Raw genomic sequence first — 15,373 nt, 5'->3', positions numbered from 1 at the left:
TATGCAGGACATAAGTTGGGCCTTCCAATAACAAAACAAACCATCTCCAGATGGATTATTTTAGCCATTCTGGAGTGCTACAAATTGGCAGGAAAGGAGCCTCCTCAAAATCTAAGGGCTCATTCTACCAGGGGTATCGCAACATCCTCAGCCCTTCAAAGAGGGGTGCCAATTCGAGATATATGTGCGGCTGCCACATGGTCGTCCGCACATACATTTACCAAATTCTATAGCCTGGATTCCTCCTCTAGTCAAGAAACTAGATTCGGCAAGGCTGTGTTACACTCTGTCCATTCTGGAAGGGTAACATAACTTTTATTACTCCCGCCTCCAGTCACAATACCACTGCTATGGGAGTCTATCTAAGATAAGGAATACGTCGGAGGACACAATCCCTTCGAAGAACTAGTTACTCTTACCTTGTAACGTTCTTTCGATGGGATGTTCCTCCGACGTATTCCTTATCGACCCTCCCATCCATCCCCGCAGTATGACTTCCTGTGGGTTTGCAGCCTATGCTCCTTCAAGGTGATTAGTCTAATCCAAAAACATTACTGGGGACTACAAAACGGAACTGAGCAACGGACGCTGCGCGCGGCCTTTATAGGCAGGATGACGTCGACGTCGGCACGGAGGCCGTCGAGGGTCATCGACTCGGCGATCATCGACGCGCAGCGCCCTCTGGCGAAAAAATTTTCCGAGGCCAGCAAAGCTGAAGGATTTATATCTAAGATAAGGAATACGTCGGAGGAACATCCCATCGAAAGAACGTTACAAGGTAAGAGTAACTAGTTCTTTTGTGTGATATAGATTGCCTCCTTCTAGTGAATGTTTCATAAATGACTGTGAAATAAATTAATAAGTGTTTTACCAAGAAACCTTGAGTATAAGTCTATTTGAATACTTGTAATCCTAGACCTCTGTGTAACACCCTTACAGCTCACATTCCCTCTTGAGATAAACCTGAATGCTCAGCAGCGCTACCACAACACTATGTAGTACAGACTTATACCAAAGGTTGGTTTTGCTTACACCTGTAGTCCTAGTTGTGTGTAGTGGTCCCAAAGGGTACTGCACACAAACTTTGCCTATTGAGAGATTGCAAAGTATTCGCATGCTCTGAGAATCTGTTAATCTTTTTCCTTCCCTAACCTTTTCCTTTCCACAAACTCAGAATTGTATTAAGTACCAAAAGTTATATGAATGACAAACATTTCCCTAGCAATTGAAGTCACCTCAGGGTTTGGGGGGCGGGTGTGTGTGTATATCTACTTGCTTATCTGAGAAAGTGTTTGAAGCATTATTTTTATTGTTGCATATTGCCCTTTCTAAAGAAGGCTTATTTGAAATTGACCGTTAAATAATTATCTTACTTGAAAACCTGGAGTATAGAAGTGTTATTTGGATACTTGTAATTGTGAATTTAAGTGTTCAATCTCTACAGCTCACATGTACCCCTCTTGAGATAAGTCTGGCTGCTCAGTCTACCAACTTGTGTAGTACAGACCTAAACCGATAGGCAGGTTACATGTTATCAAGAGGACAAGGCTGGTGTGGTCTCCCACAGGGTTACTGCATCTAATCTTGCCTACCATCCACTATTTACAAAATGTATATTGTCCAGATGACTGTATGTGATTTGTTACTGAGTGTCACGGTACAACTGGTAGAGTCTACTGCCCTTGGATTACTGAACGTAATCTGAAAGTAACCATTGGTTTTTACTCCCCAAGTATAGGTGTGACCTGTACTGAATCTGTATGAACTAGTTTGACTTACTTAGAACTACCTTTAGGTGTTCCAAATAGAGTTTATGCTTTCGTCTGTGCAACTTCAAGAATAGTGTTGTGATTCTATAATTGTGGTTACTATAATGTGATAGTACTTATTTCCCCTTAGATTTATCTGGGCCTACTTGTATTTTAAAAACATAATTTTCTTTTACAATACATAGTGTTTTAATGTTTCTTTGGACCATTTGTATTACAATTTCATTTGTACTGATTCTACAGCCATCTCTCCCTCTCAAGATAAGCCTGGCTGCTCTGTCTATGCTACCTTGAACTCAGGTGGGTACAGCCTTATACTAAGAGTGGAGTCTTGTACTGCCTCAGTTGAATGGGTTTACAAAGCCCCTAGTTGGACTTTCTAAAAACTGTCCTAACACTTTGAGTACCAGCTACTCAAAATGGCTTCTCATTAAGTTAAATGCTCTGTTCTTTGCATGCACCTTTTTGGCCATCTTGCTGCCATTTCAGGCTTGAAATGGTTGTTTATCACCTGCTTGTTTACATATTTACTGTGTGTTTAAGGCCTAGAATGAATACTGTATTCTTATACATTTTTGTCTTAATTGAATTTTTGTGTGCTTCACTGTGTGGACTCCCTGACCGCACTCATTCTCTTCTTTTGAATAGCCTTGACTGCTCTCCACGTTTACCTTAATTGGGTGTTGGCTAACCTAACAGTTGCTCTGTTCACTATAACTAGGGTGGCCGACTAAAATCTGTCCACCAGACCAAATTCTAGAAAACCAATAAATATATTCAATGACCATAGGTTCAAATATACATTGGATAACTTTAGCAAAGCAGGTAAGCAAGTTAAATGCAGTAAATGATGGGAACCAATCGCAAGCAGTATCCTAGCTTGAGAAGTCCAAACCCTAAGCTGAATAAGGCCTTGTATTATTTTATGCATTTGTATAGCGCCTTATATATACCATTGGTATGATCTCAAAGCGCTTTGGGTTGAGTGCCCTCATGGACCATAGTCCAGGTCAGTGGAGAGAGTAGGGTAGTTTATAGTGCTTGTGTGCACCCAGTATTTGTGCAGCCAGTGCGGTGTGTAGCTGCAGTCCAATGGTAGGTGTAGTGCAGTGGCTGTGAGAGGTCGGTAGAATGTGTGCAGCAAGGCAGAAGACCTCGGGGTCTGTTGGAGGTGGCGCTTGTGTCTTAGATTGTGTGCAGCTAGGCCGATTGTTTTTGTGTATGTAAGCAGGTAGGCCGGATTGATCAAGAGGTATAGCCGCATTCCATTTGTTGGTGTTGAGGCGAGCGTGAGCATACTTGTATGCGGGAGTGTCTGAGCGGATTGTTTGGAGACCGCTGTTCCCGATTTCTTGAGCCGACATATCTATTATAGAGGAGCATTGTTTCTCTTGAGAGAAATTCTCTGTTGGATTCCTCACCTGCTTCAGAGCATCTTCTCATTAGCTGGGACGGATTCAGTCGGTTTCAGAAGCTTGGTTAAAAGTGCTAGTGGTCCCCTTTTCCAGGTCCTGGGGTAATAGTTTCTGGTGGTTGGATGGGTATTCCTGTCATAGTTTATGGTTTGAATTGTGGAAGTGTATGACATTATTGCCCCTTCTGAGAGCTGAACGTGCTAGAGAGATCCTCGGATCGGAGGGCGTTGTGAATATCTGCAGGAGACTAGAGCATTTGTATCCAAACATAGTTGATACTGCGCCACGTATCACTGAGTTCATTGCATCAGTTCGTAGGCATATCATGGTAACCTGGCTTGATCAAAGACCACCTTTTATACATGGATGACCTGATCTTGCCCAGTCGTAATGTTTGAACATAAGGGGTGGTAGGCTCTTTTATTTCTGTTTGTTAATTCCCAGGTTAACAAGAGGAGGTACAATCGTGTTGCTTAAAACATAAGTGCAATTACGCTCTGGCTTTGTAATTCTGTGCATTGATTCACAGTAAGATTAACCGAGGTTGGCATTTCCTGGACTTATACGCAGTGCATACTTTGAGGAAGATAATAATCAAGCTCAGTCCAGGCGAAGAATGTAAGTGCTGTCAGGACTCTGGTTTGGAGGTGGGGTAGTAGTTTCCAGATAGATTGGTAGGTTAGGCTGGTTTTAGAGCATGGTGCATGTATGGTAGAGGACACTGAGCGGGCCAGTCATAGCGTAAGATCATAAGAGTTATGTCTCGGGTTTGGTGTAGTGGGCATTACGATTGTAGCAGGGTTAGGGGTGGCACGGTCAGCATTATTCTAGCTTTGAAATAGATTGGTCATTGGAGCCAGCTTTTGAGCCCGACTGTTCATATCTACCCATTGTGAGACTGGCATGTTATCGAGAGATGATGCAGACCAATATATCGATTTTCTACAACCTTGATTTCGGTGGTCAGGATGGAAAATAACTAACTTGCCCAACTCTAAGGTGGGATTGTTTAACGAAAAGGTAAACTAAGGGAAGTCTAAGTCTCAGTCAAAAGTAAAGTTGTCTTCGTCAAAACCTACGCTTGTCCTCACTTTTACAGAATAACTGTGTATTGGATTTGGCCAACTCAATAGTGTTCAAACTTAGTGTAAGAATAGAGATATTCTGCAGCTCCCTTCCACAAGTTCAAGGCACTCAGGTTTTGAAAGTTCCACAGGGTCTCAGGATTCCCTTGTCAACTCAGTAGACTTGACAAAAACTTCACAATACCTTCTTTGGGTGAGGTACTCCTCTGCAACGGGTCCTTCAGGCTTCCCTTGACCGGAGCTAGACCCTCTGGACTGTTTACAAATACTCAATTGTTTCGAGGTTGCCTCTTGGTAAATACAAAAGTTTAATTCACAGTCTTATTGGCAAAATGTGTTAGGCAGAATTGCATGCAGTACCCTCTGGTTTTACAAAGGTAGCGGGCGCCCCTCTCTCGCAAGAACAGACATGATAACCTGTTCAGTGGTTATTAACCACTTGAGAGTTCGCAGCCACTGCTTTTACTCACTGTGCCTTTCACAGATGGGAAATATCCATTTGCATATCAGTCTTTGTCCTGCCCAGGGGCAGTCCAGCACCGAAATACAATGGCAATTCCAATCTGAACGAGAGTACCACCAGCAACCCCATACACGTGTTTCACCCTTGTTGGGGATCATCAGTGAGGTGAAGCTGATGCCTCTCTAAGCACAGTGAGAGGGAGACCACGTCTGGTTGCCCCCAGGAGACCTAGGGTTACCAATCCCAGGTTCCTTAACAAATAGTTTTACAAAGGTAGCGGGCGCCCCTCTCTCGCAAGAACAGACATGATAACCTGTTCAGTGGTTATTAACCACTTGAGAGTTCGCAGCCACTGCTTTTACTCACTGTGCCTTTCACAGATGGGAAATATCCATTTGCATATCAGTCTTTGTCCTGCCCAGGGGCAGTCCAGCTCCGAAATACAATGGCAATTCCAATCTGAACGAGAGTACCACCAGCAACCCCATACACGTGTTTCACCCTTGTTGGGGATCATCAGTGAGGTGAAGCTGATGCCTCTCTAAGCACAGTGAGAGGGAGACCACGTCTGGTTGCCCCAGGAGACCTAGGGTTACCAATCCCAGGTTCCTTAACAAATAGTTTTACAAAGGTAGCGGGCGCCCCTCTCTCGCAAGAACAGACATGATAACCTGTTCAGTGGTTATTAACCACTTGAGAGTTCGCAGCCACTGCTTTTACTCACTGTGCCTTTCACAGATGGGAAATATCCATTTGCATATCAGTCTTTGTCCTGCCCAGGGGCAGTCCAGCACCGAAATACAATGGCAATTCCAATCTGAACGAGAGTACCACCAGCAACCCCATACACGTGTTTCACCCTTGTTGGGGATCATCAGTGAGGTGAAGCTGATGCCTCTCTAAGCACAGTGACCACCACATACAATTAGGACTACAGGTGTAAGCAAAAACCAACCTTTGGTATAAGTCTGTACTACACAGTTTGTGGTAGCAGCTGAGCAGCCAGGCTTATCTCAAGAGGGAATGTGAGCAGTACAAGAGGCTACACAGAGGTCTTACCATCACAGTGCTTCAAGTAGACACTTAATCAAGGTTTCTTGGTAAAACACTTATTATTTTATTACACAATCATTTAGAAAACAGTCACAAGAACGAGGTAACTTAATATTATACACAAACACACTTCAATAGCAAACCAATAAGTTTCTGAACAAATTGGGCTCCCCTGAAATGGGAGCAAAATGGCATTTCAGTTACTTTTAATGGGAGTAAAAAGGCACAAGTTAGCAGACAAGATCATAAATACTTTCTTAGGCAGTGCAAATAGTTTTAGTTCACTAGAGGACTCGATTCACTTCAATAGGCCTAGGCCAAAGTCAATAGACTAGTGTCTTGGATAGGAAAGAGCAGTTCTTGAAGTAAACGGTAAAGTCTTTGCCAAAGTTCTCAGAAGTAGTTTGTATGAAAAAGAATTGTATGCTGGGGTCACAAGCTGATTAGGCCTGTAAATTGGGAACGTTCCACAAATGTTCACCTCAAGAGTGGCGTTCACTCAATCGGGTTGGCACAGTACTTTAATATGAAGCAAAAGATGCAGATGAAGGTGTTGGTTCCTGGCAGTTCCTGCAGATCTCGCTGTTCCTGAGCCTCAGTCGTGGGGACAAGAGGGAAGACGTCGGGGGACTCCTGCACTGCACGGGATCGTCGGAAAACACTGACAAAATGGAGTAACCTCAGTTCGCGTAGCTGTAATTCAATCACACAAGCTGGTGTCCTTTCCCAATACCCCCCTCCCCCCCACCACCACCACCCCCCCGGTTAATCCTAACCAGCTCCGAGAATGGTATCCAGGTGGCATACGAGTTGATTGGTCCCACTAACTCAAAGGAAGAAGTCGTCCTTGAAGGGGCTTCTCTGTCGATGAACTTGGCAACTCAGACCTGCAGCAGGGCTTCACCGGGCAAACCAGCGGTCCAGGAGTTGCAGCAGCAGTCCTCTTCGGTTCTTTCGTTCCAGTGGTCGACTCTATCGCCTTTTAAACAGTTTTCTCCCAAGCATTCCACCCTAGCTGCCACTCACCCAGCAGGGTGGCTGTCCTTTCTGGATAGTCGGCCAGCCAATCACGCCAGAGTGCATTTGGGAGTTTCGGGCACCCCAGACACTTAGACGTCAGAGGCAGTCTTCAGTCCGGAAGCCCGCAAAAGGCATAGAAACAAAGGGACCAAGCCTGGTTTGGCGCGCAGAGACAAACACTAGAAGGACCTTTCCAAAAAGAAATGGCGAAAAAAGACCAGGACCTGTTTAAACAAAGAGGCTTAAGGTGCCATCCTGAACAACATGGCTCCTGCAATTTTTAGCTACCGGTGTTCGGTGTCGGGAAAAATCATGGTAGTTGGTTGTAAAACCACTGCCACCAGCCATTTTGATAGAAAAGCGTAGCATTTGACTGCTACATGAGTTTCTAGACACATGGGATACTAGGTAACCCCTCCAGCACTCTATAGGAAGATGGGGTGTGCTGGGTCTAGGAATTTAAAAACACTAGGAAAGTCAATTTAAACTTAGATTCTCTGGGAAACAGTAGTTTATCCCAGGGAAGTTATTTAAATCTTTGGGAAGTCTAAAAAGACATCCCTGTGTCACTGCACTGAGGGTGCTGTGCAACACAAATGAACAGGTGCCTATGGAGTTAGCTTAAAACTCCATAATCAAAGTATAGAAGAGTAAAACATGCATCAAAATACATAAGTGGGGGGAAAAGCTCACACTTTACAGGTAAAAAAAAAATCGAGTGCTCAAAATCCAGCAAAGTTGCTGGGGGTCTCTGAGGTGAAGGGAATTAGACATTTCGTTAGGGAGAATTCTCAAAAATGTGTTCTCTCCCCTTGGTTCCGGGTGTGTCTCCCTTCCCTACTCTGAAGCAAGTCCTTTTTGGGTTTGCCACCTTTGTACTTCCTGCAGCTTTTTCACAGCGAAGACTCCCCTGGAAGTGACCGCTCGGTCCACCCTCTACATGTCGTGCAACCAGGTGCGTTACTTAGCGTTTCTTCTGTTCTCTTGGTGGGGTCTCTACGGCCCTTCTCGATCCGTTTCTTGCCTGAAGGCCCACCCCCAATGCTTCTCAATACTTATTTTTATGGAACGTCTCTTTTCCTTTACTTCCGGGAGTTTGCTCCCACTTCAGTTTTCGCAGCTCCCCATTTACAGATATCTATTTTGCTAGATTTTCCGCACTGCGCACAGTTTCTCTTTTCTCACAGGAGCTTCCACTTTAAGTATTTCGATAGCATATACTCCTGCACGCTACCACTCTTACTTTGTTTCCCACTTCCATTGTCCAGCTTTTCATTCGTTCTCTGATCTTCAACTATGAGCTTTTCCATTAGCGTGCCGCCTTGATACATTGTAATGTCAGCAACCGTCTCCAGCATGGGGTCTGGCATGCATTCTCATGCTCGTGAATATTCCCCGATGTCAAGCTGGGAATATTCATGAGCATGTGAATCCATGCCAGACCCATGCTGGAGAACAGTTACAGGTAAGTAACTTGTTCCATACCCAACACGTTACCGGAACTGGAGTTTATCAAGAACTCTGTTAAGGGGAATTCTTAGAAATGTGCCAACGCCCTTCTATCTTAGAGACCCCGAGCTCTTTTGCTGGACTTTAGGACATTTAATGTTTGTCCTGAAGAGAGAGACCTTTTTCCCCACTCTCATGAATTTTTATTTAATTTGAACACTGTTTCTTTTGGTTTTGGAGTCTGACAAACTCCATAGGCATCATCGTTTTACATTGACATACAGCACCCTCAGTGCAGTGTCACAAAGGTCATTTGGATTTCTACTAAGGTTTAAATACCTTCTCTTGGAAGTGTATTAAAGTGAAATTGACTGTGCTTACAATTGTATCTTCCTAGACTCAGCACACACTATCTTACAATAGGGTGCTGTAGGGGGTTACATAGTATCCCTTTTGTCTATCGTCTCATGTAACAATTTTATGTTACCCTTTCTACAATTAATTGCTGCTGGCAGTGGTTTACTTTTGTCTACCATTGTGTTTTTACTGTGGGCTGCATTCGCAGCTGCAGAACAGCACCCATGTGTGCCCATTTTGTCAAAATGACCAGTCTTCTTTTTTCGCCATTTCTTGTTGGAACAGTCCTTCTTGATTTACTCTGCACGCTAAACCAGGTCCCTTTTTGTTTGTTTTGTGTTTGGTGGGATTCACTGTTTTAGCCCGCCCCTGGCTCCAGCGTGTCTGGCAGGGCAGGAATCAAGGGAGGTTCCTCAAACTCCCTGTGCTTAGTCTCATTGGTTACAGGAAGGCACCCAAAGGTGATTGTCCGGCTGGCTGTCCTTGGAGGATAGCCACCCTGCTGTGTGAGTGACAGCTAGGCTGCAAATGAATGGGAACAACTTGCATAAAAGGCAAAGTCTTTTCCAAGGAATGCAGTCGACCACTGGCCAAAGGAGAACTTGGAAAATAAGCTTGCTGCAACTCGTGGACCATTGTTTTGCCCGGTGTGAAGCCCTGCTGCAGTGCAGAAGCTCTGAATTTGTCTCGTCTAGAGAAGCCCTGCAAAGGATGACTTCTCCCCTCGGGTTGGTGGGACCAGTCGACCCAAAGATGAACTCCATTGGACCCCCTCTCCCTGCTGGCTGTATTTCCATTGCTGCTGCAGGAACCGAGTGCCTGGGGACAGGAACACCAGAATAGAGTCATTTTTAAGCAGGACGCAAGCTCCAGGAAGATCTTCCAGACTCCCTCAAAGCAGAACTGACCAAGCCTGAGCCACCTCAAGAGTGCTGGACCCCAGAAGGAAGGAAAGTCCACAAGGTGTTTGGGGACCGCGGTGGTGCTATTGTCAAGTAGCTGAAACTGCGAAGTGCTGCTGATGTGAATTTTGCCCATTGGGAGTCCCCAGACGTCCTCCCTCTTGTCCCCAAGACTGAGGCCCAGGAACAAAGGATCTGCAGGACCTATAACAGGAACAGAAGCCACCTGGAAGCATTTGTTCAGACCGAAGGTACTGTGAACGAAGGAGTATGCTGTGTAGCTTGGGTGCTCTTAGTTGAGACTTGCATTGGCTGGCCTTTGCAGAGTTGATTGCATCTTTGCCCTCCACAAGCCTCCCAGCCTGTGGCCCAACAGTGATTTATTTTTCAACAAAACTGTCTAACATTGAGACTTTTGCTTGCCCTTTATTTACCTTCAAGAAGTGCCTCAGCTCCCCTAGACTTTGCTCAAGTGACATTGGCTGTCCTCGGCTCCCTGAAAACTCTTCTAACGTCTGACTTTTTGTTTTAACTATCCCTCCAAAACGTCATACATACCTTACTTGTATAGCTGCAAAACTGTTAATTTACCTTGTATTGGGGGGTACGGGGGAGGGGTTCCAAAGTGCTAACCTGTTTGAGAAACATGTTAAGCATGGTTTCCTTCCCTAACTTTTTCCTTTTGACCACCACTTCAGTATTTAGTGAAAGGCTAAAAAGGGATAAATTAATGTCCACAGTGTCCTAGTTGTTGAAGCCACCTGAGGGTGTAGGACATTCTGTGTGCCATCCCAAAAGGGTATCTACTTACTTAATTGAACTGAAGGAGTATGTTTATAAAGTGTATTTTTACTGTTGCCAATTGCTCCCTTCTAAATAAGGCTTATTTTAAAACTGACGGTTAATCAAGAAACCTTGAGTATAAGTGTTATTTGGATACATGTCACTGTGAAACTCTGTTGCAACCCTACAGCTCACATTTACTCCTCTTGAGATACGTCTGGCTGGCTGCTCAGTCACTCTGCCAACTTGTGTAGTACAGACTTGTACCAAAGGTTGGGTTACCTATTGCCAATAGGACAAGGCTGGGGTAGTCTCCCACAGGGTTACTACATACAATCTAGCCTAACAAACTCCAAGAAGTTTTGGACTAAATAGGTCCTGTCAATGATGGGGAGGGCGGCCATGCTGAAGATGGTGGTATTGCGCATGTGTTCGGTAAGATTTTCATAGAAATGGTAAATATTCCTGACCTGTCAACCCCTCAACATTTTGCTTTACTGATGGGGTATTTTTCCTTATACCTTCACAGAATCTTTCACTCTTTTAATGGGTGTCATTTTAGACCCTCCATAGTGTATTTATAAAGTGATCCTTTTGAACAAAATGTTGGCAAGAGGTGTCTGTTGTTGCTGGGTTGCCCCAGGGTCTCCCCTTTTAACTTTCTCTGGCTAACCTTGAGAGAACTACAGTTGCCAAGGGTAGAAAGGATCTTTGGATCCCTTTTACATTTTATTTGGTGAAACCAGCAACACTCTACCTTATGTGGAATGCTGGGGAGATGCAATGTATCCACTTTCAGACTGAAACAGTAACAATTCTGTTACAGGGACAAGCTTAAGTTTAATGGCTGGTGGCAGTGATACCTTTTTACTAATTCGGTGCACCTTTATCCCCAGTTGTGTTCACAGCTGCAGTACAGGCATAAAGTGTGCTCATTTTACCAAAATGGCCCCTGTCTTCTAGTGTTTCTTGCCCTTCTTCCTTCCCCTCACATCAAGGGCGGGAAAGTTCTTTGTGATTTTTATCTTTGGCGGGACTGTCCTGGACTCCCTGCCCAGGCTTCCGTTTGTGAAGGAAGTAAGCGAGGGAGTAGTCCAAAACTCCACAGCCCTTTGTCTTGTCTTCCTCCTTGCCTTAATGGGGACAAATCCCAGTGGGTGGCTGGCTGTCTTGATTGCACAACCAGACCGTCCCTTGTTGTAAAATGCACCGAGAGAATGCAGAAGCTGTGCTGTAGTTCCTGTTAAATACTCCGAACCGGTAAGCTTGAAGACAAGTCGACCACTGGAACCAAAACCGACTAGGATGATAAAGGAAAAGCGGCTGAGATAATTTCCAGCGACCGGAGAGACTGCTGTGTAACCTGAGCCTGCTGTAGCCCTTCCTTCCAATCGACCTGGGGACACAGAAAACGACGACCCAGAGCCTGGTGAGACCCACTAGACTCAAGAAGACCTGCATTTTGAACCATCCCTTGCCGTGCTGCCAATACCCTGGGACCTTGAGCCATTGTGCGGTGCACGCTCTTCCAAATTCCGAATCGCGTTGAAACTTCGTGGGCATCCTGGTGTATCTCCGGAGACGCGAATACAGTCCGAAAAGTCCCTGCACCAGAGTGCTTTCTTCTTCTGTGCTTCTGTAAAAGGCGCCAAATCCACAGAACTGCATTCAGCCACAAGTAAAACTTTGCATATAGCCTTCTCCATTGATCTAGCTGCAAAGTCCCTTCCAAGGTCCTGTTTTCAGTCACTGACTGGTTTTTTGGACTGCTGATCCTGATGTCCTGCTGCAAAATCTTCTGTGCTGAGGTACTGTGCTGGCTTGGGTATGTACTTACCGTAAGTCTCTTGATTACTGTGTAGTTGTGGGCTGTTTTCTGTGATTGGGAGGCCTCTCGTCCAGTTCACCCAGTCCCACTGCTGGAATCCTCCTAGGGTGTCTTCCGGGAAGCCCCTGGACCCTAAACTAAGTACAGTACTCACCCGTTCGAACAATGTTCCTTAGGTACTCTGACTTTTGCTATGTAAGAACCCATCCTGACGCTGTCTGTTAGACACTAGACCCTAGTGACGACCCTCTTCTGCCACTGAGAACACTCATGTTCCAAGAATAAGGGAAAGACTTAAGGGATTGCGCCTTTTGCCTAGAAAAGAGAATAAATGTTTAAAAGTTACTTGTAAAAGAGTTGGTTGGTAACTGTGACTGAGACTGAGCAGTTACAAAACGTAGGTTTCCTTCAATGTGTGTTGCACTATTCTGAAAAGTATGTAACATCTTTCTTTCCTTAAACTGTTTTGCCATACGAACAGAAAATCGTTGTAAGGGGTATATTACTCACCTGTGATTTGGTTGTGCCTCTTCCCAAAAATAATGCTGTTGGTTTCACTTGATTATTCCTGTTAGGATAATTGTACGAGTTTTCCCCAACTGGTTCTTGCTTCCCTGACTTGCTGTTAGCCTGTCCAGAATAAGCCTGCATTAGGTTTTACCTACCTAGAATGATTGAGTCATTTTTATTGTTTAACATTGGGTTTTGCTTTCCCTGGTCTCTTTTAGACAGACCCAAAATGAGTCTTTGGTTTATACCTGCCCCAAGTTGCTGATAGCTCCTTGAAAAAGTATATGGGTTTTACTTAACTTGAGTTAGCTGTGTGCAATCCAAAAATAAGTTACCAGAATTATTGCTTATCTCAATCTGTGTTTCACTGATCTCAAAATTGATTGAATATTGCATCCTTAAGTTTTACTCACCTAGTAGAACTGTGTGGTATCACAAAAGTAGTTATAGGTTTTTACTGTACCTGGAATAATTGTTCCACTATTCACAAAACGTATACTGTCCAGTTGACCATGTAATTTGTTGCTGTGCGTCACGGTACAACTGGTAGGGTCTACTACTACCCTTGAATTACTGAATGTAATTGTGAAAGTAACCATTGGTTTTTACTTTGTGACCTATACTGAATGTGTATGACGAGGTTTGACTTCCCTAGAACTACTGTTAGGTGTTCCAAATAAGATTTATGCTTTGGTCTGTGTACCTTCAAGCATAGTGTTGTGTGTTAGAATTGTGATTACATATAATGTGATGGCACTTATTTTCCCCAAGATTTATCTGGGCCTACTTGTATTTAAATAAACCATTTATTTTTTTATAATACGTAGTGTTTCAGTGTTTCTTTGGAACATTTGTATTACAATTTCATTTGTACTTATTCTACAGCCCCCCCCCCCCTCCTAAAATGAGCCTGGCTGCTCTGTCTACGCTACCCTGAACTCGGGTGGTACAGCCTTATACGAAGAGTGGAGACTTGCACTACCTTGGTTGAATGGTTTTACTAAGCCCTTAGTTGGACTGCCCTAACACTATATATAAAATCATTGTTTTATGATACGTCGGTGTATAAGTGTTTATATGTATGCTGCAAGTTATTTGTACCGAACTGTAGTCCTCTATCCCTCCTAAGATAAGCCTGGCTGCTCTATCAATGCTACCATGATATCGGGTGATATAGCCTTAAAGTAAGAGTTGGAGTTTCTGTATTGCCCAAGGTTTAGTTTTCTAATGTTCCTTTGGGTGGACTTTAGAAAAAATGTCTTAACCGCAGTCTGGTCTTTTGAGTTTGAAGGTTTGTGATTCTTTCAGATTCTGACAATTTACATTTTTGACTCATTCCCTCAAATTTGAATTTGTATGTTATGAGTTTCCGGCATCAGTAAAGTGTCTGGCACCACTTGCCTTCAGTGCCTGTCCTTATTAACAGCTACATTTGCTGTATCTGTTTTCAAACAGTGCCAGCTGGCCTTGGATCTGGAAGAGAACGGGTCTCATATCCTCAATCTGGACACCATGTCCTCCCTAGGGACCGCAGAATGCCTGACGGACCTCCTCTACGTGGGGGCAGAAGTTCGCGAGGCCGAGATGACCGCCAATCCCGAGGTAAGCTAACCAATCTAATTGAATTATTGCAAACTATACATTTAGGAAGCCTTGATCCCTTATTTGCAATGCTATTGGACAATGATGTGTTCAATCCCACTTCCCCCATCTAAGCATGATTCTCCTTTAGGAAAGAAAGTTAATTGGATTGAAGCAAATGGGGTTGCCTGTAAAATCTAGGCCAACCTGTGAAATGGAGAATTGGTTCTAGTTTAATTATTTGGGTGTTGGAATCAATTGTCCATCCCGTTTGTCAAAGCTTTGCCCAATGCAGATCATGTTTGACCGTCTAGGTATGTTCATGTTTATACTGGTTGCCCTTGGGCAGACAGTTACTGTTGCAGGTTTGGTCAGACCGCTGGGCGTAGCTATCGGGTGAGAGATTATGCTAGCTTTCTTTGGCGAAAGCTGCCATAAATCGTTTAGAAAAGAAAATTTGTCACTGGGATTTCTGAAGTACTTTCAAAACTGAAATGCATGACAACTAGCTTTTTGACATCAAGCCTATTCTGGCTACAAGTTCAACATTTTCCGTATAGGGGTTTCTTTCAAAGTTGTGATGGTGGTCTGTAATTATGGTTGGGAGTGAGCTATAAATGAGTATCCAGGATGTGTATGTATGTAATCTATGGTTAAGTGGAATTTCGCTCTGGGTCAATTTTAGTCCCTTGTGTTGTATGCTGAATCTATGTATATAAAATATTTGAACAAAAGTTAAAACGTGTGAACTGGAGAATTCTTTATTTGATTCAGCTTGCTATCAATTTCTTGGTGCCAACCATTTATTCTGCATGAGGTGCATATTGAGGCTTTAGAAAAGCTAATAAAGGACAACATATCAGAGAACCAAACTGCTCCTTAACAATATCGGGCACAAGCTTTCAATGATGAAAAATGTTGTTTCATACGAGGTTTTGTTTTTTGCCTCTTAAGGTTTTCGCGATATAAATCTCCACTGTTATTTGCTGGAATGTGAATTGTAAAACGCCTGGCAATTATGGAAATAGCCTTTGTTGGTCCAGATTGTGCATATATTTTAACAAAATATGCTTGTGCAGTTAGTACACTGCTGGAAAGGTATTTCTATGCATAGTGCACCTAGGTTGCAGAGCTTCTCCATCAATAATGGAGCACCCT

The 15,373-nt window shown here is 43.9% G+C and overlaps 1 protein-coding gene across 4 annotated transcripts in view; it reads left to right on the top strand.

The window, feature by feature from the left end:
* Positions 1 to 15,373, top strand: part of CPSF6 (cleavage and polyadenylation specific factor 6) — a 539,228-nt gene that overhangs the window by 238,930 nt on the left and 284,925 nt on the right. For 2 of the 4 annotated variants that reach the window (XM_069629366.1, XM_069629365.1), the window contains exons 6-7: positions 2,013 to 2,069; positions 14,090 to 14,236. In XM_069629366.1, coding sequence (XP_069485467.1) covers positions 2,013 to 2,069; positions 14,090 to 14,236 — 204 coding nt within the window. The remainder of the gene's footprint in view (positions 1 to 2,012; positions 2,070 to 14,089; positions 14,237 to 15,373) is intronic. The other 2 variants (XM_069629368.1, XM_069629367.1) reach the window with 1 other exon arrangement.

This window comes from Ambystoma mexicanum, chromosome 12, assembly GCF_040938575.1.
Source record: "Ambystoma mexicanum isolate Mex_15411 chromosome 12, UKY_AmexF1_1, whole genome shotgun sequence".
Classification (NCBI taxonomy): domain Eukaryota; kingdom Metazoa; phylum Chordata; class Amphibia; order Caudata; family Ambystomatidae; genus Ambystoma; species Ambystoma mexicanum.
Note: the sequence above shows the minus strand (reverse complement) of the source record. Positions and strands in the feature narration are given on the sequence as shown.